At 38.2% G+C, this 23,227-nt stretch overlaps 11 protein-coding genes across 11 annotated transcripts; 4 read left to right on the forward strand and 7 right to left on the reverse strand.

Moving 5' to 3' along the window:
* Positions 1-693: 693 nt before the first annotated feature.
* Positions 694-3,246, reverse strand: BRETT_002319 (uncharacterized protein; the record flags this gene model as incomplete). Its single annotated transcript, XM_041280849.1, has 1 exon — positions 694-3,246. One exon carries the CDS (start codon positions 3,244-3,246, stop codon positions 694-696), a length of 2,553 nt encoding a protein of 850 aa, XP_041138640.1.
* Positions 3,247-3,786: 540 nt separating this feature from the next.
* Positions 3,787-5,214, reverse strand: BRETT_002320 (uncharacterized protein; the record flags this gene model as incomplete). Its single annotated transcript, XM_041280850.1, has 1 exon — positions 3,787-5,214. The coding sequence occupies one exon, from the start codon at positions 5,212-5,214 to the stop codon at positions 3,787-3,789; it is 1,428 nt and encodes a 475-aa protein (XP_041138641.1).
* A 569-nt stretch (positions 5,215-5,783) lies between these two features.
* Positions 5,784-6,725, forward strand: BRETT_002321 (uncharacterized protein; the record flags this gene model as incomplete). The annotated part of the gene is made up of 1 exon (XM_041280851.1): positions 5,784-6,725. One exon carries the CDS (start codon positions 5,784-5,786, stop codon positions 6,723-6,725), a length of 942 nt encoding a protein of 313 aa, XP_041138642.1.
* An 86-nt stretch (positions 6,726-6,811) lies between these two features.
* Positions 6,812-9,241, reverse strand: BRETT_002322 (uncharacterized protein; the record flags this gene model as incomplete). Its single annotated transcript, XM_041280852.1, has 1 exon — positions 6,812-9,241. The coding sequence occupies one exon, from the start codon at positions 9,239-9,241 to the stop codon at positions 6,812-6,814; it is 2,430 nt and encodes an 809-aa protein (XP_041138643.1).
* A 604-nt stretch (positions 9,242-9,845) lies between these two features.
* HTS1 (Cytoplasmic and mitochondrial histidine tRNA synthetase) lies at positions 9,846-11,483 on the reverse strand (the record flags this gene model as incomplete). The annotated part of the gene is made up of 1 exon (XM_041280853.1): positions 9,846-11,483. The coding sequence occupies one exon, from the start codon at positions 11,481-11,483 to the stop codon at positions 9,846-9,848; it is 1,638 nt and encodes a 545-aa protein (XP_041138644.1).
* A 388-nt stretch (positions 11,484-11,871) lies between these two features.
* On the reverse strand, positions 11,872-13,158 carry BRETT_002324 (uncharacterized protein; the record flags this gene model as incomplete). Its single annotated transcript, XM_041280854.1, has 1 exon — positions 11,872-13,158. The coding sequence occupies one exon, from the start codon at positions 13,156-13,158 to the stop codon at positions 11,872-11,874; it is 1,287 nt and encodes a 428-aa protein (XP_041138645.1).
* Positions 13,159-13,590: 432 nt separating this feature from the next.
* Positions 13,591-14,055, forward strand: BRETT_002325 (uncharacterized protein; the record flags this gene model as incomplete). The annotated part of the gene is made up of 1 exon (XM_041280855.1): positions 13,591-14,055. The coding sequence occupies one exon, from the start codon at positions 13,591-13,593 to the stop codon at positions 14,053-14,055; it is 465 nt and encodes a 154-aa protein (XP_041138646.1).
* A 383-nt stretch (positions 14,056-14,438) lies between these two features.
* BRETT_002326 (uncharacterized protein) lies at positions 14,439-17,630 on the forward strand (the record flags this gene model as incomplete). The annotated part of the gene is made up of 1 exon (XM_041280856.1): positions 14,439-17,630. One exon carries the CDS (start codon positions 14,439-14,441, stop codon positions 17,628-17,630), a length of 3,192 nt encoding a protein of 1,063 aa, XP_041138647.1.
* A 189-nt stretch (positions 17,631-17,819) lies between these two features.
* Positions 17,820-18,137, forward strand: BRETT_002327 (uncharacterized protein; the record flags this gene model as incomplete). The annotated part of the gene is made up of 1 exon (XM_041280857.1): positions 17,820-18,137. The coding sequence occupies one exon, from the start codon at positions 17,820-17,822 to the stop codon at positions 18,135-18,137; it is 318 nt and encodes a 105-aa protein (XP_041138648.1).
* Positions 18,138-18,421: 284 nt separating this feature from the next.
* Positions 18,422-19,915, reverse strand: BRETT_002328 (uncharacterized protein; the record flags this gene model as incomplete). The annotated part of the gene is made up of 1 exon (XM_041280858.1): positions 18,422-19,915. The coding sequence occupies one exon, from the start codon at positions 19,913-19,915 to the stop codon at positions 18,422-18,424; it is 1,494 nt and encodes a 497-aa protein (XP_041138649.1).
* A 1,041-nt stretch (positions 19,916-20,956) lies between these two features.
* Positions 20,957-22,534, reverse strand: BRETT_002329 (uncharacterized protein; the record flags this gene model as incomplete). The annotated part of the gene is made up of 1 exon (XM_041280859.1): positions 20,957-22,534. One exon carries the CDS (start codon positions 22,532-22,534, stop codon positions 20,957-20,959), a length of 1,578 nt encoding a protein of 525 aa, XP_041138650.1.
* Between the last annotated feature and the right edge of the window lie 693 nt (positions 22,535-23,227).

Below are 23,227 nucleotides of genomic sequence, written 5' to 3' on the forward strand. Positions count from 1 at the left end.
TATGCTAACTAGGTACTTCTAGATGGTCCTAGGTTTATGTAAGTATTTAAATTGTTTAACAAGTAAATAATGAAATAAGTAAACAAACAAAAAACAAATAAATATGCTAGTGGTGAACCATATTATTTATAATCGGCTATTTGACATTGGAAATGCGCTGGTGTTCAGAGCTGTCCAATAACCACCAAATATACTTTAAGGAGTAAAAGACTACCAATGATAAACACGTGACTTTAAGAAATGGTGCAGCCAATTCTTTGTAGAAATATGAATGAGGATTCCAATTTGGATCCTCGTAATAATGCTTCCGTATATCATGCTGAGTATCAGAATTTATCTTCTTATTTTTCTGTTGTAGAGGATGATTAAAATGGGTACAAAAGCTTCTTTTCAGAATCTCAGTTATACAGACTCTTGACTGAAGTAGTCCCCCTTTCCCGATCATACAACTCAATCTAGTATCACAATGCATCATAATTTTTTAATTTAGTGGCTTACATAACCGAAAAAAATACCTACCGCTCCGTTATTGGATACTCACGAGGAATCCAACTGTTTATATATATCTTTTTTTTTATTAATCACGTGATGTGCACGTTAAAAAAAAAAACACCATCGACTCGCAGCATTAACGCAAGCTACAGGCGCCAGCTTACAAACTGCGTTAGAAAAGTGATTCAAATATTCAAGCTATTAATTTCTTCCATCATCGATATCCATTTCTCCGCTAGTATTTTCTAGTCCAGATCCCTGCTTACTCATAACTATTGGCATAAAAAATTTACCCTCTTTCGTAGGACTTGACGAAATATATGGCGGAATCCCCAATCCAGTCATTCTTCCAGGACTTCCTATTTGGGTATTTGCGGCCAACGTTCGGGAGGTAAGCCTTTTTGAAGGTGCTACAAATGTGTCATTATTAGTGCGATGAAAATCTGGACTAAGATCAACATTTGTCATTAGTCCATCGAGATCTGATTTAGTGTCTTTCAATTCACATTGAGTCGAACTGCTCTCAAACCCGCTCGATAAAACTTTCCCTGCGTTAATTTTCTTATTAAGCGGACTCCTCATTGATGATGACTGTGCCCGCTTTGTTGGAGTTATCTTCGAATACATTAATTCGGGCATGTCCTTCACTTTATTCTTCTTTGGAGATGAAAAGGAATATTTTGTGCGACCCTTTATTCTCTCTTCAGCTTCTAATAAACCAAACCCACTTTCACTAATGTCATCCACAGATGCCTTAAGAATTCTTAATATTTCATGACACTTATCTAACAGCAACACTCCAACTTCTGTATCAGCAAAGTCACCTTCAAAACGTGCATCACCTTTTCCTGCTAGTGCATAACAAAGTTGAAAGAGAACGTCCAAGGAGTTCATAAGGCATTCCGTCCAGGTATTTCTACTTCCACTATTCTTCATATAACCGCTCAACACTTCTGATGCTTTTTGAAGGATAGATCTTTCAACTTGTTCCTCCATTAGCTGAACCCTAGTCGTAAACAAACTATCAAAAGTATCATTCCAACCTTCTAATTCTTGCAATTTTCTTAAAATTACTTGAGGGGTACCCTGGAATATCAGATTAAGTTCCGTGGAATGATCCAATTCCTTATTCAAACCAGATACTAAACTTCTAATGTAAAGGCACAGTTCCTCTATACCTTTGATAAGATCTTTAAATATTTCATCACAAGAGAGACTGCTTTTGCAACGCCTAAAGGCACCTAAGACGTGCTCAAATCTGTTAAGTTCGACTTCTAAAAATTGTACCTTGGCTATAATTTGAGCTCTTCTAGATTGAGAAAAATCTGCCTTTTGAACAGATTTTTGAATGCTTTTTATGGCATCATCCAGCTCATTTCTGCAACGTACAGTTTGATCGGCATATTTTGCCATTTCTCTGCGAACTAACATTTGTGAGTTGGCTTTCAGAAGCTGAATCTCCTTTTTCTGATCTTTGATTATGTTTAGGTACGAACTGATATGTTGATTGACATCACGAGTGTTTCTCAGGATCTTTGTGCGAATTGATTTAGCGCGATCAGCATATTTTAATGCATTCAATGTTTCGTCATAGTGCGAGACTGAAGGTGACACACAGACAACCATTACCGTCTTACAGTTTCCTCCGAGGGAAAACTTGAGTAATCGTGTGAGTTTACTGTCCCTGTACGGAACATAGATACGCGTCTTAGAGCTTGGTTTGGAAAGAACTTTAATGCAATTACCCAATGCTAGCAATGATTTGTTAATGTTTGCACCCTCGTGCAAGCGTACTCCTCTATTTCTGGTAGCAGAAGCACGCTCACTACCGGCAAGATCAATGAATGAAAGCGTTGAAACAATTTGTTTTCCATCAATAGCGGCGTTTCCCTTGGGAGTCTGCTCTAATGTTATTTGAAGAACAGCATGCGACCTAGAAGAAACTGCGTTCGCAGCAGTAGGTGATACTGTGCGATATCTATTGCCTTTTTTTATCAACTCTAAAACCTCTTGTACAGCTTTTGGGTGATGCTGAGAAAGATTTAATACTAATACTCTTTTGTGCTTGTCTTCCAACAATTGTAAGGAGTTAGGATCAGTGTTAGGATTCAACAAATCCCGAATTTTCTCGTTATATATTTCAAGGTAAGTTAATGTTAACTTGATAGATCTATCAGCACTAAGAATTTGAATACGCCGGAACAAATCTGACATTGCCAAAAAGATGATACCGGGATTTTCTGGTGTGCCTGTAATAGTAAAAGTTTTACCGCATCCTGTGGCACCATAAGCAAATATCGTGGCGTTATAGCCTTCAAGCACACTATCTAATAATGGCTTACCCGTATAGCTATATACTTCCGATTGCGAAGAATCCTCATCAAACAATCTATCAAAGACAAAACGATGCTCTCTATTTCTCCTGTTATGACATCCGATTCGGCTAACCGCAGAACTTTTTGAGCCAGGGAAGGAGTTCATCTCCAACTCAGATAAGGAACGTGAACTATTAGGATCAAATATCAACATCCGATCATCCACTGTTTCAAGTATTTTATTTCTTCTATTGTGGTCCATTCTGCTTGACACACGCCTACCATTATTAGCTACATGGCCAAAAGATTGGTTTAACTTGAAACGTCGTTGTTGTGCCTTCCCTCTGGACTTGCATCGTCTGTAACTGAAACTACTATTTTCAAATTCATTCAATGGTCGTATTCTGACGGCGACAGTGATCGATGATTCTCTTGACATGGTTTCAACAACTAGTGTTGATCCAACAGAAAATTGAGTTAATTGGAAATGTAAAAGTCGATTTTTCTAATTTTTGTACGGAAAAGCCTGTTCACATCTATTCAGACTTTATCGGTAATCTAATGAAATGGAGACAGACTTTTGAATAATGATATGTGACGGATCGATAAAGCAAAAGAATAAATAAAATTGCTAGCTAGCCATTAACAAAGGGGTAGACCGCTTAGCTTTAATCCAATACCACCGAAAATGTGAATATACGCTTTGTTTTAGCACAAGAAATATAATATGTATTATTTTCTTTTACCCAATTGGAGCGATGTGTACATACAAATTACTTTTATTGAGGGTGAAAAATAAATTTATGAATTCACTTACTTACCTATACTACTAATTTACATATGTACATATTGTAATCATCATAGACAAACATTAAAGCGATAAAAAAACATAGAAACATCAAAAGTACTTCTGAATAAGGAAAATAAAATAAATGTGCAAACTTGTGATCAGGACTGTCCTTCCATAATATTCAACTACCTATTGTAAGGGTGCATACAATATTTGTGTCACATATTTTCTTTTATATCTGACGACAGAAGCAACTGCGAGGGTATTGTGCTTAATAGAAGTCGTTGCCAAATGATTCAAGACGACATGATTTGGTATACTTAAGGCACCAGATGTGTTCGATTTATCATTACTATTGTAGCCGTTTAAAGTAACATTTTCTAAATGGGGTGGGAGCTGAGGAGGTATTAACCATTGTTGATTGTGCCCACCATTCTTTTGACTGTTATCCAATGTAACGTAATATTCTTCCATAACCTTAGGATCGGTGAAAATTGGCGGAATTTCATTTGTGTATGCAACCTTTCTCAACTGCATGTTCTGATCTTGATGATATCTAGTGTAACCATTTCCCATATCATCATCATCCTTGGTTAGGCCCAACTTAGAGCCGTTTGATCTGAGTGAAACTCTGGAGTCATTTCTCTCTGGATATAACTCACGCTCGGAAGGAATAATTTCAAGATAATTCACAAAATGACCAGAGTTATCAGTTGCCGTTGGAATGAAATTGGAGCATCTAACTTCGTTGTCAACCACAAATTTGAATCTGTGCATTCCTGGGGGGAGTGCTATCTGGACGCTGAACGAACCATCTTTAGGTGATGGACCATTCAACGCAATCATTTTCCTCCATCCGGTAAACGTTCCCATAACGAAAACCTTTCGACCACCTTCTGTCCACTTGAAAATAGTTGGCACAAGAATCGGCTGTACAGGTTGGTATGGTTGTTGTTGTTGCTGCTGCTGCTGTTGTTGTCGTTGTTGCTGCTGTTGTTGTTGTTGCTGTTGAGAATTGATAGCGGAGTTTTGTGATCTATCGGAAGTAATTTGAGACTCAGGCTGTAACTTCTCAATCGGTTGGACCGGATTCTGAACACCTTCCATAGTGTCACCACCAGCCTTTCGATTATTACCCTCATCCTTTTGTTCGTCCACCATCAGAGAATCATCACTATCCTCCAGCTTTTCATTATGACTAACATCCGGCTTATTAGAGTTATTATCCGAATCGAACATCATGGAACCATCTCCCTCCTGTTGTGACCTTTCGTTAAGTGAACTGAACGATGAGGAATTAGAAGATGCCTGTTCTTGATAATCTGCATTTTCAATGTACTGCTCACTACAATTTCTTGAGTTATATTGTAATGAAGATTGATCAGGAATATCGGCCATAGAAGCATCTCTAGAAGCAGATATCATGTTCACATCTGCATTGCTAGCATCACGATTCAAAGCACCATTGGAATTTGCTGAATTGCTCATTTTTATTGTCTTCTCAGTTAACGTTTCTGGTCTTCCTTGCTGTTGATTTATGACCACAATTGTTCCTGAAGGATGGCTGTGCTGTGTTGCGATAGTTGGAGAACTTAAATCAGAAAGTGTGTTGCCCATTAATAAACAGCACTGAATATCTTTGATAAAAAGATTTTCTATTGATGTAAAACAAAAATTTACTATCTCAAGGATATTAAACAAGTAATTATAATGAGAATGCAGATGATGATGCATTATTTACAGCTTGTTTCTGCACCGGCATAATATCTCACTGAAAGTTCACGATCATAATTTTTTTCGCACCACGAATTTGTAGAATTTGGCTGTGATTTACGAGTGTAAGGAGGCAAGTGGTGTCATCCTTTTCGTATCACGCAGTTTGTATTATATACTTTTGTAATAGGTCCTAAGAAAAACGGGAGAAAACAGTAATGTGATATAACCAAATATAATTCACCAACACAGTATTAAAATACTGTATTAAGATGATGATGTGACGTAAATTTAGATACATTAAATGACTATATCATATATCCGCAAAATAGGCATGCTCATTTTCAAAATTTAATTTTTTCAGCACTTTTCAGCGATCTTACTGCGCCTAATATTTAAAGTACCCCACCAGATTCAGAATGTAGATGATAAATAAATATACTAATTGCACAAATTGAATCAATTGAGGATCAATGTGTTTCAAAGAAAGTGAAGAGTATAATAAAATAAACGTTGCCAAACAGGCGATTTTAAATACGATAACGGTTGCAGGAGAACTGGCACTTATATCTCCTAAAGCGTTAATTATCTGTGGTTCTGGACTTGGAGGTATTGCTAAGATTCTGAAAGGGAAAACAATCAAGATCCCATATGCCGATATTCCAGGATTTTGCCAATCAACCGTTCCCGGACATATTGGTTGCTTATTGTTTGGAAGAATAGGAGAAAACATGGTCCCAGTTGTTTGCATGGTGGGCAGATTACATTATTATGAAGGATACAACTTTGAGCAGGTGACATTCCCAGTGAGAGTTGCCGCCAGTATGGGAATTAAAGAAATGATAGCTACAAATGCCAGTGGTGGCGTTAATGAAACCTATAAAGCCGGCGATTTAATGGTTATAAGTGATCACATTAATATTCCTGGTCTTGCTGGCAGTCATCCTCTTAGAGGCTCTAACCTCTCACATTTCGGTCCTCGATTTCCCGCAATGTCTGATGCCTATGATCTAGAGCTCAGAATTCTGTTCTTTAAAGCTGTGAGAAAGTTAGGGATCAACAGAACTATCCATGAAGGAATATATACCTACTGTTGTGGTCCGTCTTTTGAGACTACTGCTGAATGTAGAATGATTAGAATGCTCGGGGGTGACAGCGTTGGCATGAGTACCGTTCCAGAGATAATAGTTGCACGTCATGCCGGAATGAGATGCTTCGGCTTGAGCCTAATTACAAATAGTGTTCTCAGCACACCACCTCCAAGCGCTAAAGAAGCCATTTCCAAAGGCTTAACTGCTATGGAAATGCTTAAAAATGGAGATGAGAAAACTTCACATGCTGAAGTCCTTAGAGAGGGCCAAAATGCTTCGGATGACGTGAATATTATCATGGAAGCATTCGTTAACACATTGTAATAATGTTGCTTCACTTATCAAGAAATATCAATTCGTTATTATCTTATACGTGGTCTGTACACCCTTTATATATATATCTTAACTGTTCACTTGTGATGATTTCTTATAACAACACCTGCGGCTGCAAGTGCGTCTTTTGAAAATGCTGGCTGCGATTTAATATGCATATGCTTAAGTCCTTCGGTAACACCATATGCTTGTCTTTCAGATTGATTATTTTTCCGCATATTGACATATGTGTCAGACTTTGTGCTGACCGAAGATGCATGTCGGTGATGATCAATTCTTTTGGAATTATTATTAGCATCCTTCTTTTGCAAGGTATGCTTGTTCTCCTTAACGAGCTTTCTTGCCTGCATCAGTGCTTGAACCCAAGTTAAAGAAGGGTTTACTCTGAAACCCAGAACATTACCTTCAGACTCATCAGAACCAGCGTCATGATTGTACGTACTGAGAAAAAACAAAGTACAACTGTTCATAAGCTCTAGAATTAAATACCCTTCTTTTAACTCTTCATTAAACTCATAGTCATACATTGAAACATTCTTGCTGGTTAAACGAATTTCGACCGCTTGTGAATAATCATCCGGACATTTTTTTCCACCAGGAATATTATAGACAAACATTCGAGCATGGGTGGTGATTATGAGGATACATGCTTTAATGTCTTCATTTAGGGTTTGACAGTTTTCTGTAATGATTTTATTAAGAATAACATCATCAAGAGCTTTGCCTTTAGATGTAACCCTACCCGCCTCATACACCAATCTTGATATAAAAATTTTGTCCAACTTGATAATGCTTTCATCCTTGGTAAGTTTGTCAGATATATCCTTGGGAATTGCAGATTTTGTGCCAATACGAGAAGATCCATCACATACAAATTTCCTTGCTGCATCTTTAGAGACCGGTGACTTTTTTGAGCAATTCTGAGATGAGCAAGCAGCGGCAAAAACACTTCCAGCTGCTTTTATTGCATCCGGGCTAGCCATAGTTCGTGCTTTCTGATTTCCACCAGAGTAGTTATTACCAAGAGAACGGTAAACTTCGTCTTTGGCGGGAATTGATAAGTGTTTCTCGTGCTTATTACAAGGATTTCTTGGCAGAAAGGAGAGCTCTGGATCATTATTTGGCCTATTAATCTCCTTATCATTATAAGAAGCTTGGGCGCAATGTGGCTTTTCAACTGGAGAAACAACTCCAGCAGATTTGTAAATCGGTGTCGCAGGAGTTGAAGTGGCATCTCTACCTCGATAGCAAGGCTGTGCCAATGGTCTAACAGGAGCAGATTGTGCAGATCGTGGAATATTTGTCATGATTCGAGGTACTATCTGGGGATGGTTGTATGCATCAACACTTGCAGTCTGCGCTCCACCTAAAATTGGCATTTTAACACCTGCTGGCTGTTGTCCAAACTTTTTCCGTGCTTTAGCTTGTACCCTCATTGCTCCTTTAGGAACCGACATTGGCAATCCATCCATTCCTCCCAAATCCGAGTAAAATCCAGGAACAGAAAGCAATTGATCTGGTGTGAGTCTCTTTGGCCTGCGAGGAGAATGTCGTAAACGGTAATTCAGCTCATATACTTTCGGATTATAACTGTCGAGTCTCGGTGTTGGACGTCGCCATATGGAATCACTGTCACCCCAATTCACATCGCAGAACCATTTATGATGCATTGCATCATCCAACGTATATCGATCTTCAGGCTTTAGTACCAATAAATGCTGTATAAAATCTCTTATGACTACGGGAATAAAGTATCCGGAAGGGTAGCCATACTGCAAATTGACAATCTTGTCAAAAGTATCATACTCATCACTACCTTTAAAGGGTGGATGACCCACAATCATTTGATACGCTATACATCCTAATGCCCATATATCCCCAGAGTAATCACTTATATTGTATTTAAGTAATTCTGGCGACACATATTCCGCTGTTCCGACAAAAGATCCCCCTTTGTTGACATAAGGACCATTGTATGTGTCGATAGATGAATTTGTTTCAGCAAATGTTTGTTTATCCGTCTTATTTAAAATTTTTGCGGCACCAAAGTCCGTCAACATTAACTTCCAGTCGTGGGAAAGTAAAATATTTTCTGGCTTTAAATCTCTGTGAATAATACCCTTAGAGTGGACAAATGATAACGAGTCTATCAGCTGTATCATATAATATCTTGTCAATGGTTCACTTAGAGTGCCCAGACGCCTTATTAGCGATAAAAGTTCGCCATGCTCAGCGAAATCTATGACAAAATAAAGTGACTTTAAGTCTTGAAACGTGTAATATAATGCGACAACACCAGGATGTGACCCTAGAACACTCAGCGTGTCCTTTTCAATATTTACGTACTTCTGCTTGTTTTCTCTCTCAATATGGGCTTTCGATATCACCTTGACTGCAAATGTTCGATTCGTTTTCTTGGAAATCGCCCTGTAAACCTTTGAATACGAACCTTCACCAATGCATTTTCCAAATTGAAAATCACCAAGAGCCACTTCTTGTGGAGGCATTTTTGAAGAAACAATTAGCATACAGTTTCAGGGCTAAAGAGGTAATAAAAATGCTTAAATACCAAATAAAAACGGAACTTTGTGAATGCCTTTGAAATGTGAAAATATCAGACGTGATAGGTGTTCGAAGAGGCTGAAGATAATAATAGAAGCAAGCGGATGTGTCCTTGAACAAGTAGAGGCACCAAACCAAACACATGAAATGAAACCAAGCTTGCGCCGATGGTCTTTGCTCAATTGAGTGTGAGTATAGTATATGGAGGGAAGAGGCTGAACAAAAGTAAGTTCTAAGCTTCTGTGCAATCAGTAATGCATTGTAGAAACTGGAAAAAAATACTGACGTAAGTGTGTATTATTTGCTAATGCATTAACTTTTTTTTTTTTTTTTTTGAAACGAAATCGGGATGAGAGGATTGTCCATATCTTTCTGTAGATAACAGCTACTCAATCATAGAAAGATAAAACAAACCGGTCAATTTTCCACTATTATTCTAAGCATAATCACAAAATAAATAAAGACATACAGTGAAACTTTAATTATATTTAGCATACTTCAATGAAACAAAGAAATATCAATAAACAAAATGTTTATATAAGGGACAACTTAGTCTCCTCTTAGAAGTCTGGAAACTTCATCAACACCATCATCATTGAGAGAATCTAAATGCTTCCTGACCTCTTTCACAACATCATCGATAGGAACCAAGTCACCTTCATCAGTCTGACCAGTTCCAAGCTCCTTCACCCTAATTTTTCCGTCTGCAAACTCCTGCTTTCCAAGAATCACAGCCAAGGGACAGCCGACCTTTTCAGCTGCATCAAACTGCTTCCTTGGATTCACCTTCTTCTTGTACATGTACTCTGTTTCGATGCCAGCATCCCATAACTTAGCTGCAATGGCCATCCTTTCGGGTAACAAACCATTCCAATCTTTTCCACCACCAAAGGCCATCACAAACACTTGCGTTGAAACAGGACGAACCTTTTTCACAAGCTCACTTCTTTGTTTGATCAAAGAGAATATTCTCTCGACACCAAATGACACACCAACACATGGAATTGACTTGGCTTTCTTGCCCTTTGAATTTGTTCCCAAAAACATTCCCACAAGGTTGTCATATCTACCACCAGCTGCAATCGAACCGACACCAACGTACTCAGAGGCATCTTCGTCTCCTTTACTCTTGTGGTGCTTGGCCTTGGCTTTCTTCTCAGCGGCATCCTTTGGTGGGGCAGATTGCTCCGTAACACATTCATAGATAACACCGGTATAGTAGTCAAGACCTCTGGCTAAAGACATATCAAATGAAATGTAGTTATCAATCTTAAAGGCCTCAAGGTAATCAGCCATTGCCTCAATCTCAGATATACCCTCATTTGCAGATTCGTTTGACATGAGCCTGTCATCGGCCTTAAGCTTAGCGAGAAGATCTCTGATGGGTCCACTTAGCTTCACGTATTGTCCAATTAAGTCAGCAACTTCTTCTGGTTGATTTTTCTCCTCACACATCTCCTTCTTAACATCAGCCCATGGAAGCTTGTCCAATTTGTCGACGGCAGATGAAACCCGACGGACATCTTCATCTTTGACTCCGCAGACCTTAAAAATACCGTCCAATATCTTTCTGTTGTTCAGCTTGATCTTAAATTTGTTGATTCCCAACTGAGTCAAACCATCAACCATGATCTTCAACATTTCAGCGTCAGGAACCATTGAGTCATACTCACCGGCAACATCAAAGTCACACTGGTAAAACTCTCTCATACGTCCCTTTGTCATGGCAGGCTGATCTCTACGGTAAACCTTAGCAATATGATACCTTTTCATCTTTTCAATACCGTTCATAGCAACGTACCTGGCAAATGGAACAGTCAAATCATATCTAAGTGACGTGAGCTCTCCTCCTTGGTCTTCCAAGTTGTAAATTAACTTTGAGTCCTCACCATATTTACCTTCCAAAATCTCCCTGAGTTCGAAGACTGGTGTATCTATAGTAACACCGCCGTGCTCTCTGAAAATTGCTGTTAACTTCTTAAAAATGGCCTCTCTAATCACCATATCTTGATCAGCCCAGTCCTTTGTTCCTTTTGGAACCTTCAAGTTAAAGTGGTGTAGCTTCTTTTTACCTTTTCTAGCATGATCGGACTTCACCTGCTTCTTTTCAGCATTGAGAACAGGCTTTTCGGAATTAGTTGCAGATGCAGCTGCTTTTGAAACGCTAGCGGTAGCTTCCGTCGACATCGTTCTAAAACTTCTTAAATTCGTTTTAACAACTTGAATAAATGCTCTCATAAATGAACCAAAAAAGCTTTTGTTCAAGTTGCGGTCAAACTTTTCAGAGTTTCTTTTCATGTAAACCACCAATAAAATTTATAACGTAGTTCCATATGACACATTGAAAAATATTGATTTTTTCGACGAGTCGGAAGAAATAAAAAAAAATTTGGATATAATACTGAGGAAGAGTGAGATAGACCTCTATTGGAGTACTCGAGAGGTCCAGTAAAGGAGAGGATTTCTTCAAATTTTATGCTTTAAATGCCATAAAAATTCAAAATAAAAGTACAATTATCTCTTGGTATACCGCTAAAAAGTACAAAAAAGGAACTACACTTCAGGGACCGTTTATTTATTTGAACTTCTCCAAGGCATATCCCTCTCCATTCTCCAAGTATTCCTCTCTTGTAACAAACAAATGATCGAAGTCCGCCACGGCACAACTTGTAAGAATACTTGCACCTATCCACGAATCAGCGGCACGCTCAATCATATCAGGAGCCAAATACGTACTCAATGAGTAATCCTGCACATACATTCTCAAATCCTGTATAATTCTTTGCTCCATTTGAGGAAGGTATGAGGTTGAACCAGAAATAACAATGTTATTAAGCAAATTGACGTACATTTCACCAGTTCCTCCAACATTCTTCATTGAAGTAAAGATCAAACTACCAACACCCTCGGCATCAGATGAAACGCCATAAGCATTAACCGGATCTAACCATTTAGCATATTCATATGGCCTGAATATAGGCTCGGCTAATTTGTATTGATCGATTCCTATGTTCTTTATTGTGTATTTGTTTGGAAGCTCATAGTTTTTCTGCTCTAACGGTCCTGCACCCCTTGTTAAACCTAACTGGTTGTCCCTCGGTATGTCCTTTTGAAGAGGATCCACTTTCAAAAGCGATGAGGTTAAAATATTTTCCTTGAAATCATCTAGGCTCTTACCAGTTTGATAACGCTTGAAGCTATCACTCATCTTCATATTCTTTCCCTGGAAGTACCTTGGAATTAAAGCATCTTCAATATTATCCTGATTCTTGCCATTTGCCAGCTGAGATTTGATATATTCCATTGCAAATAATCTAAGATAATTACCTCCATACTTTGTGCGCACAATACCCTTACTGAGAACTCGGCCATTGGAAACAGGGGTGACCGAAACAAAGTCATCATCAACATCAACAACGACTGCCGCAGAAGGTTTTGATAGGGAGTACGCTGTACAAACTTGCCTCTTTAAAAGGGAGAATAATGGGACCTCTAAATCTTCAAAAGCTACCTCAAGAGCTTTTGACTTGCTCTTATTTGGTGTCCACGCATTTTCTGCAAGCACTAGAGGGATCTCCTGTTTATTCACGTCAACTTGCAACTTTTTGTAAATAAAGTTAAGATACTCTGGCATAGCATCCCAATTGTAGAGTACACCATCATTAAATAATGTGTATATATCACTCTCCGGATGTAAATCTATATCATCATCAAAAGCATATTTTTTTCCATTAGAGCCTCTATCATTTAATTTCGAGTATGCTGTTGGAACAAGAACTGTTGGAAGATCACAATTCGAGATTCCGGCTCTTAGCTGGCTCGAGTTAAGGTCAATAATAACAGATGGAAATTCGAACTCCATATTTTGGACAATGTAAGAGGATAATGTACAAGAAATAAATTGTAAGACTTGAACGTCAATTCAGACCCCTTATCAGTCTTACTATGTGGAACTAAATTTTAAATGAATATGGATATTCTAGGAATATTAAACGTAGGAAATGAAACAACCTTTCCATGTACTTGTAATGTTGGAAGAAGTGCGAGACGTGACGCCTGAAAAAAAAAAAAAATAAATAAAAAAAAAACGTAAGAGAAACAAACAGGTTTGCGAGCAAGCAGAAGTTCACTCAGAGCTTTTGAATTTAGACTGAAGATAACTGTGTAGTATTCGGAGACATTAAAGTGTTAGCATAGTATCAGCATCTATTTCAGAAATCATAGGAATATAATGCAACTACTGTGATAGTAGTTCCTATATTGATATAATTTTATGCATTATTTAAAAAAAAAAATGTCACAGCAGGATATAAAAACTGAAGAAGAGGTGAAAACGGAATCGGCTGGATCGGGGAATATCACACCAGAGCAGAAGAAAGCAAGATACATCGCAATGAAAAAAAAGCTCAAAGAGCTTTTGAACAAACGGAACGCTTTGGAAGATGATGTCACAAAACTGGAAGAAGATATATACGAAAAGGAAACACAGTACTTGGCCGACGGTGCTGTTCGTGGAAACGTTGTACGTGGCTTTAGAAACTTTTCAAAGACTAGCTCATCTTCATCGAGGGTTAGAAAAATTCCATTCACAGATGAGGATCGTATATTTTCTTTATCTTCTTCCACATATGTCATGCATCTACGCAAAGAGCAAGGAGAGGATGATTCTACAGGGCCAACGCTTACTTCAGCAACACCTAGTTTTGAGGATGATGAAAATTTCACTCCTGAAAGACTAACACCAAGCAGAAGAAAGTAAGCAAAACATTATAAAATGGTAAAACACTGTATACTAGAAATATGTAACTTTATAGCTGATTATAGAACTAGCAATTTGATGTATTGATGTATCTTATACATGAATATGGTCATAATTGATGACCTCTTTGAGAGATTCCATAGTTTGACTATACTGCATGTAAATGTGAAGTTCTAGTTTTTACAAAAATAAAATAAGGATTTTGACATCCTGCTACAGATGAACATGAAAAAAAAATAGGATAAAAAAAAAGTAAAATAGGTGCAGTGTAATTTTGAAAAATGATGTCTAGATTGACTAGATCTCAGCTAAACTTGAAACCTGTTTTATTAAAGGAGCCATATTTTTGAAGAAGTGGGTACAAAACATTAAGTAGTGTTAAGATGAGACTTTCGCAGAAAGAAATAGAACATTTACAGGAGAATACCGATGACATTAGAAACATCTGTATTCTTGCTCATGTCGATCATGGCAAAACGTCGTTATCAGATTCACTTCTTGCATCAAATGGTATCATATCTCAAAGGATGGCTGGTCAAATCCGTTATTTAGATGCCAGGCCTGATGAACAACTCCGGGGAATTACAATGGAATCTTCTGCAATATCTTTATATTTCAAAACTATCCATAGGCCGCACAAAGAAAAGAGTACCGATGAAAAAGAAAAGTCTTCTATCGAGAAGCCTGAAATCAAGGAGTATTTGATTAACTTAATTGATTCGCCTGGTCATGTCGATTTTTCGTCTGAAGTCAGTATTGCTTCGAGACTTTGCGATGGAGCAGTGGTATTGGTCGATGTTGTTGAAGGAGTGTGCTCTCAAACTATCTCAGTGTTAAGACAATGCTGGATGGATAAGCTTAAGCCAGTTTTGGTACTAAACAAGATAGATCGTCTAATCACGGAGCTACAAATGACACCATCGGAAGCTTATCAACATTTAAGTCAGGTTATTGAGCAGGTGAATTCCGTCATCGGATCGTTTTATGCAGGAGACAGAATGCAGGAGGACTACTTATGGAAGGAAAAGCTTGAGAAAGGAGAGAAAATAGAATTTAAGGAAAAAGATGATTCGGACATATACTTTTCCCCAGAGAAGAACAATGTTATATTTGCCTCTGCGATCGATGGATGGGGCTTTAATATCGCACAGTTTGCCGTCATATATGAAAAGAAGCTTGGTGTTTCCAGAGAAAGGCTACAGAAATTTTTGTGGGGAGACTTCTATCTGGATCCCAAGACCAAAAAGGTGATAACATCAAAGGGCTTGCGAGGTCGCAATTTGAAGCCTCTTTTTGTCAACTTTGTGTTGAATAACATCTGGTTTATCTATAACATTGCCATTTTAAATCATGACCAGGAAAAGCTTGAAAAAGTCGTCAAGTCTTTGAAAATTAGAATCACCCCAAGGGAACTTCGATCTAAGGATAAAAAGCAGTTAATAAAGACTGTGATGAGCCAATGGTTACCAGTGGCAAATGCTGTTCTTCTAACAGTTGCCGACAAGCTTCCTTCACCATTGGAGTCACAGAAGCAAAGAATAGAGAGTATTCTTGACTCTGCACCTGGCGCGGAATTGATCGATCATCAGCTAAGGGAGAATGTGATAGACTGCTGCAAGAATGAAAAGCTTTCCTGTTATATTTCCAAGATGCTTCTTATACCAACTGAAGAGTTACCAGAGAATCAAAAGGAGGCACTTACACATGATGAATTAATTGAGCGTGGTAGACAAGCACGTGCTGCCGCTGCAAAGGCAGCAGAAGCTGTAAAAATGATGGAGCAGGCGCAAAATGAATCTGATGATATGTATGCACGTGCTTCGGAGTCAAAGAAAATAGAGGAAGAACCAGGATTCAAATTTGAAGATGAAGAGGAAGACTTAACGGCAGATACACAAGAAAATGTGACAGAAAAAGAAACAGCCATCGGATTTGCTAGAATTTATAGTGGTACCTTATCGGTCGGAGATGAAGTTTCGGTGTTACAACCTAGATTTAATCCCTCGAAGCCTCATAAATACATTTCGACAACAAAGATTACTGGACTCTATCTTTTGATGGGCCGAGACATGATTTCACTAAAAAAGGTTCTGGCGGGAAACATTGTGGGTATCAAAGGATTGGATGGCCATTTACTAAAAAGTGGTACTCTTGTCAACACTGGAACATTGGGTATTAACTTGGCAACAAGGGGAATGACTTCTCCACCAATAGTGAAGGTTGCATTGGAGCCAGAGAATCCTACGCAAATGGATAAACTAGAGAAGGGCCTCGAACTTCTTAATCAGGCCGATCCCTGCGTTAAGACATATGTCCAAGGAACTGGTGAACACATTCTTGCTACAGCTGGAGAGTTACATCTAGAAAGATGCCTTAAAGATCTTAGAGAAAGATTTGCAGGAATTGAAATAAGTTCCTCCAAGCCTGTCATTCCATATCGAGAGACAATTGTAGTGAATATGGATTCGAAGCCAGATCCAAATAGAGGAACACAGGAACTTGTTCTTGGAAAGTATAAAATCATTTTCCAGACTGTTCCACTACCAACCAAAGTGACGGAGTATCTTATGCATAATACCAAGAACATAGCTGGATTTGAAAAGCAAATAGGCAAGGGAGATCAAAATGATAAAGACGAGGCTGGTGATAACACGAATATTAAAATTGATGAAGCTGAAGGGGATGAACTGGATGATAACGAAATCCAACAATCTAGAGTGATCAGTATGGATGAATTTACGGACAAACTTGGAAAATTGTTCGATGGCACTGAAAACTTGAAAAACAGGGAGAATGAGTTTGTTTGGTCCTCTGATATGGTCAACAGGATAAGTTCGTTTGGTCCAAAAAACAAAGGATCAAATATCTTTTTTGACTCGGAAAAGCATGATGTTAGAAGAATTTTTGACAAAAGCTGTTCAAAGCAGCGGTTTGAGTATCCATTTAGCTTGTTAAGTGGATTTCAATTGGCTACATCAGCAGGTCCATTGGCAGCTGAACAAATGCAAGGAGTTGCCGTATTTTTGAAAGATATTATAGATATTTCATCAGAGAGCGATAACAAAGTTTCCGAGGTTGCAAATTTGGCAGGTAGGCTAATTTCATCAACTAGAGACATGATCCATAAGGGATTTAGAGAATGGTCTCCAAGAATTATGCTTGCTATGTATACATGTGACATTCAAGCTGCTACAGAAGTTCTCGGAAAGGTTTATGCTGTTGTGCAAAAGCGTAGAGGATCTGTCGTTAAAGAAGAGCTCAAAGAAGGAACGTCATTTTTCACAGTCACTGCCAAAATTCCTGTTGTGGAAGCATTCGGATTCAGTGAGGAGATTCGGAAAAGAACCTCTGGCGCAGCTTCTCCTCAATTAGTCTTTTCTGGCTTCGAGTCTATAGATGAAGATCCATTTTGGGTGCCAACCACTGAAGAGGAATTAAAGGAATTGGGCGAGTTTGCAGATAGAGAAAATGTTGCCAGACGGTATATGAATAGTATTAGAAAAAGGAAAGGTTTGTTTGTGGATGAGAAAGTGGTTCAGAGGGCGGAGAAACAGAGAACTTTGAAGAAGGACTGAAATAATTCTAGTAACAAAATTATCACGTGACGCTCTTTCCATGTATGTATGTCTAAAAAAAGTTTATATAAATCGCTTTAATACAACTTACGTGGATTTCAGGCTTTCTAGAGTGCAATAAATTATCATATAAAGTTTTGTAAAAGAACATATATATTTTGAGACGTCGTTGCGAGCTTTCAATTAAATATGGGACTGTTCTTTGCTGACAAGAAGTCTGGCGAGGCTCCAAATAGAAAAAGCCGTGAGCAATGCTGGGAATCTAGGGATATATTTTTCAAATGTTTGGATAACATAAAGGTGATTGATCCGCTAGATCCTGAAAAGGGGCAAGAAATCAAGAAGAATTGCGGAAAAGAAGATCAGCAGTTTCAGAAGGATTGTGTGGCATCTTGGGTGAAGTACTTCAAGCAAAAACGACCATTTGACAAGAAGAAGGCGAAAATATTAAAACAAGCCAAGGATGAGGGAGCGGAAGTTATTCAGATGTCAGGATACAGGAAGTAAATCAGAAGAGGTGAGTTGATATTTGGTATCAAGAACCTTTTGGTTTTTGCATACTTTCATCGGAAATCTGGATACTATTTCATCTTGTACATAGAGCTGCAAATAATGCCCTCCAAAAGCGTGGCATAGCAATTGATGCAGATAAGCATATGATCGAGTGCTACTAATATCTCCACTGCATATACGAAAAGTTCAAAAACGAGAATTAATGATTCAAACTATAAATATTTAAGTACTTTTTTTGAAGTGCATCATTCAATTTATTCAATTTCAGTAGTGCAAGTCTAAAGTCTGTGGCTCACATTCATGTAGAAACTCTTGGTTTGAGTGTACAACTCTATTGCAGCTTCACCAAGTTCACGCCCAATACCACTCATTTTGTATCCACCAAACGGAACTCTGGTGTCTTCATCGTTCGAGGCATTCAAATAAACCGAACCAGCCTCCAATTGGTCAGCAACAGTTTGGATCCGACCGAAATTTTCAGAAAACACCATAGCCGCAAGACCATACTCAGAATCATTTGCCTTTTCAATAGCTTCTTCATCAGTAGTGAATTTTGAAATTGCCACCACAGGTCCGAAGATCTCCTCACGAACAATGGTCATGTCTTGGGTACAGTTTTTGAAAATTGTAGGTGGGATGTAGTAGCCATCTTTTGGTAAAGACCGGAGTTGGTCACTGTCCTCTCCCAAAATTAAAACTGCTCCTTCATCCTTCCCCTTTTGAATGTATGATTTAATTTTGTCGTATTGTTTCTTTGAAATGACTGGTCCTAGATTAGCCTTGTTGTCAAACGGACTACCGACAGTCCAATCCTCTTTGACAGCCTTCACGTATAAGTTTATAAATTTATCGTACACCTTATCTTGAACCAATATTCTAGAGTTGGCGGTGCAGTTTTGTCCAGAGTTGTACATCATACCAAAAGAAGCCCATTTGGCTGCTTGCTCCAAGTTGGCATCGTCAAAAACTAACAAAGGTGACTTTCCTCCACATTCCAAAGATACCATTTTCAAATTTGAAGCAGCATTCCTCATAATCTTCTGGCCGGTCAAGGTAGAACCAGTAAATGCCACTTTGTCAAGATCTGGATGGTTAGCAATTCTCTCTCCTGCAATAGCACCAAATCCACTGACAACATTAAAAACTCCAGGAGGAAATCCAGCTTTCTTGACTAAGTCTGCAAAAAGTAACAAAGAAAGCGGAGTTAACTCACTGGATTTTAAAACTATGGTGCAGCCACATGCCAATGCAGGACAAAACTTCCAACTGGCCATAGATAATGGATAATTCCAAGGAATGATCTGACCAACCACTAATGGATATCTCTTGGTAATCGCATATCTATTCGTCGCAATTGGAATTGTTGTGCCATGCAATTTATCAGCAAATCCGGCACAGTATATAAGATAATCAATCACGCTCTTCATATCTTCCTTAGCATTGGTTTCGAGTGGCTTACCGGAATCAGCAGCTTCCACTACAGAAAACATCTCAATATTCTGCTTCAATAGCTCGGCTAGTTTCAACATTTTCTTCGCTTTCTCTTCGCCTGGAACATCTTTCCACGTTTTCATCGCTTTTTTAGCCGCATTAACTGCTTCATCTACTTCTTTTACGCCTGCCTCATATACATGTGTTAAGACCTTTTCTGTCGATGGATCGATCACTTCGAAAGTCTTATCAGATGTCTTCCATTCGTTGTTGATAAAAAGTCCTGTAGGCAACGAATATGTATTACCGTCTGGGAGTAACACAGATTGATAAATTGACATTTTTTGTAGCACTAATATGATGCTTACTGGCACTAAGCAAACTGGTTCTATATGCCACAATGTTTACTTTAGATCGTAGAAAATCTAAAGGCAACATATAATAAATACATCAACTAATGGGTAGGAAACGATAGCTAACGAAATACTTTCAACAACGGTCAGCAGAACAGGTGGGTAGAAGAGGTCCAAAAAATTGAAGTCAAAATTTACATTGTTATCTTAACCGCGCTATCAAATATATCGGGGCCAGTTTTTGACACAAATGGATAATGGCTTTCGGAAGTGTGGTTCGATTGAGGCGGAGCCACATGTCGGAACCCAGATGTTGGAACAGTCTAGATGAGCAAATAGAATAAGGTTAATCACCATATATCGGTAAGATAAAATTCCAAATAAAATTTCTCAGTTACTAGAATTATATCAAACTCTAGTTAATCGATAAGCTCTCCGATAGATATAGATAGCCTTGTTATTGTTATTTTCTCTTATCTGCTTGTTTATTCGGTCGCATTATAATATTCTCTCCAAAATACTTATTCACAAAATATATTTCGAATCTTTCTGGTATATTTTCCCACTGAAATTCCTCATGAAAATTCTACCCACGTCGGCGATAGAATTATATTATCTCTCTCCGTAGGTCGCCTGTCCATATGATGTAGAATATTGTGAGAGATAAGAATATTACTTTACAAAGGTTCTTATTGTACATCCGATAACAACTTAAACATATACAAGATTAAGTATCGCGTGCGTTCCTATCAGTTGAACATCCGCAGATCCAAACAATTCTTTATTCCTTTCATTTTTGTCCTTTTCCTTTCTTTAGTCTTAAGAACACCCGATATACTAGTTAATGAGAAATTCATAAAGTAATCGGCGTCACATTTATAACCATAGATCCAGTTCTGAAATATTACATACACTTATCAACACTAATAACTAACTTCCCCGATTACCAAACGGACACTAATAAATATAAAGCAAAACCCCCTTAGCTTATTATTGTTGATGACAAACTATGTCAATCATCATCAATGTTTAATCCTTCTCTCTTGAATCGATGACTATAGAGTCATCTAAATCTGGTCTCCTGCCAGTTTCAAAGTCAAAGTCACCAAGTGGTATTATTCTTGTTTTGAAATAAAGGTCATATCCAGCCCACACAATAAAGAAAAGAGGTAATAAAATGTAAGAGTCTATAAACTGATTGACATCGAATGGCTTGAAAACTGTCCAGCCTTGGACCAATATTAACAGTATTCCCAAAATGATGGCAATAATATCGAAGTACGGGAAGCATGGAGATTTGAAGGGCAATGAAGAAAGGCTGTAACCCTGAAGAACCCATCCATGACGAAACCTAATATGGATAATGACTATAGCTGTCCAAACTATAAAGCATGCAACACCAGAAACGTTCACTATGTAGTTATAGGCGACTGTAGAGCCTGATTTCCATCCCAAGATTGAAAGAAAGCAAAATAGATGTGCGAAATGAACAGCAATATATGGAACGCCTTTCTTGTTGACCTTAGAAAACACTTTGGGGCCATAACCCTGTTCAGACCAGCTAAAAAGTGCACGACTCGCTATATATATGGCAGAATTGATAGAAGATAAGCATGTCATAAGAATCATTGATGCTATAAAGTACTTTGAATTTTCCCATCCTGCTTCAGTCAAAGCAATTGTCATTGGTGCCTTTAGCACTTTTGAATCGTTTGAAAGGTAAGAATCATTATAGGCCACGGTTATCCCGTTTGAAATAGTTAAACCATAGTAGACAAAGAAAATTCTGATCACTGTATTTTTCACAGCAGTAGGAATTGCACGGCGTGGGTTTCTTGCCTCTGCTGCAATTATCGAAACAGATTCAACACCGGAGTAAAATGTCGCAGCATATACAAACGAATTTGCAATACCCTTGAAGCCGTCATTCAATGGATAATTTCCCCATGGGTTGTCCGGTTTATGCCCTTTAATACCCCCAGCAGCATATATAATTGCAAATATATAATATCCAGCAAGAAATGTAAGCTTAAATATTCCAAGCACATACTCTATTTCACCATACCAGTTAACACTTAAGGAGGACATACCCGAAAAGAATACCCAGAATATGACAACCCATCCCCAATAGGGAACTTTGTCTGTATAAGCTTGCATGGAACTTGACAAGTTTGTGTACTCTGCAATTAAAACGGTGACCCAAACAATAACATAGAATAGAGAAAGAGCGGCACCAAATCCACGTGACACAAATCGAGAGCCTAACACACCAAAGTTGGCATCCAAAACAGCGTTCATTTCACCAATACTGGCCATCATTCCTAGCACCAAAACGCCAATAATTGTAAAGCCAACAATAAGGCCAACCGGTCCACCTTTAGCTAATGCTCCACCCATACCAATCAAACATCCTGGTCCAATAATTCCACATAGACTGATAAGGTTTATCATTCTGTTTTTCACACCTGCCTTTAGGCCGCTGAGAACAAATGCGTTGCCGTCGGCATCTTTTCTATACCCTTCCGGTTCTGAATCATTCTGACTCTCGACTGCTGACACTACAAATTCTGACTCAGATTTATTTTTCCACGAAAAAAGATTGACCATGTTGTAGTCTTGAAATCAAAGCCCCTTGCGTATACAGGCTCCAAGAAGCAGTGGTCACAATAATTATCAGAATTCAACAGTTGGGATTTTAATACTTGTTTGGTTCCTGAATCTTATATATGGCTTTATTGACGGACAACTGTCTCTTGTAAATGCAGCTATTTCAGTGGCGGAGAAGTAAATGTATCTAGTCTAAAAGTTTCAGTGCAAAAAGCCTCAGTGCTTTTCAGGCCATAAAATTTACATAGTATTCCACAAATCTTGCCATTTCCTAGTAATGATTTAGCATGCTGTCAAACAAAGTGATTTTCATAGTACGATTATTTTTTAACGCGAGATGCAGCAGTTGCTTTAGAGTAAGTAGTTCATAATCTTAACCGAGGTTTAAGGGGGTCGTGGCATTGCTAAAAAATAATCAAGCTTAATTATTTAACTTCCCAACAGCCCCTGCCACTGTGGTGGCTAGAAAAGAATAAAAGAGGGGAAGGTTGCTTTAGTTGATTGACACAAATAGCGGTGTAATTGTAGGATTTGTGTAAAGAAATGATCAGCCACGTAACTATTTGATTATATGAAACAGAGGTATGATCCAATAAAAAAAGGTAGACGAGATGTTTCTACAGAAAACTTTAATCGGACATGAGTTTCGATAAAGTTTGTCCTTGACGATAAACCGAGTTTATAATCAGTAAA

Source organism: Brettanomyces bruxellensis, chromosome 9 (genome assembly GCF_011074885.1).
Source record: "Brettanomyces bruxellensis chromosome 9, complete sequence".
Taxonomy (NCBI): domain Eukaryota; kingdom Fungi; phylum Ascomycota; class Pichiomycetes; order Pichiales; family Pichiaceae; genus Brettanomyces; species Brettanomyces bruxellensis.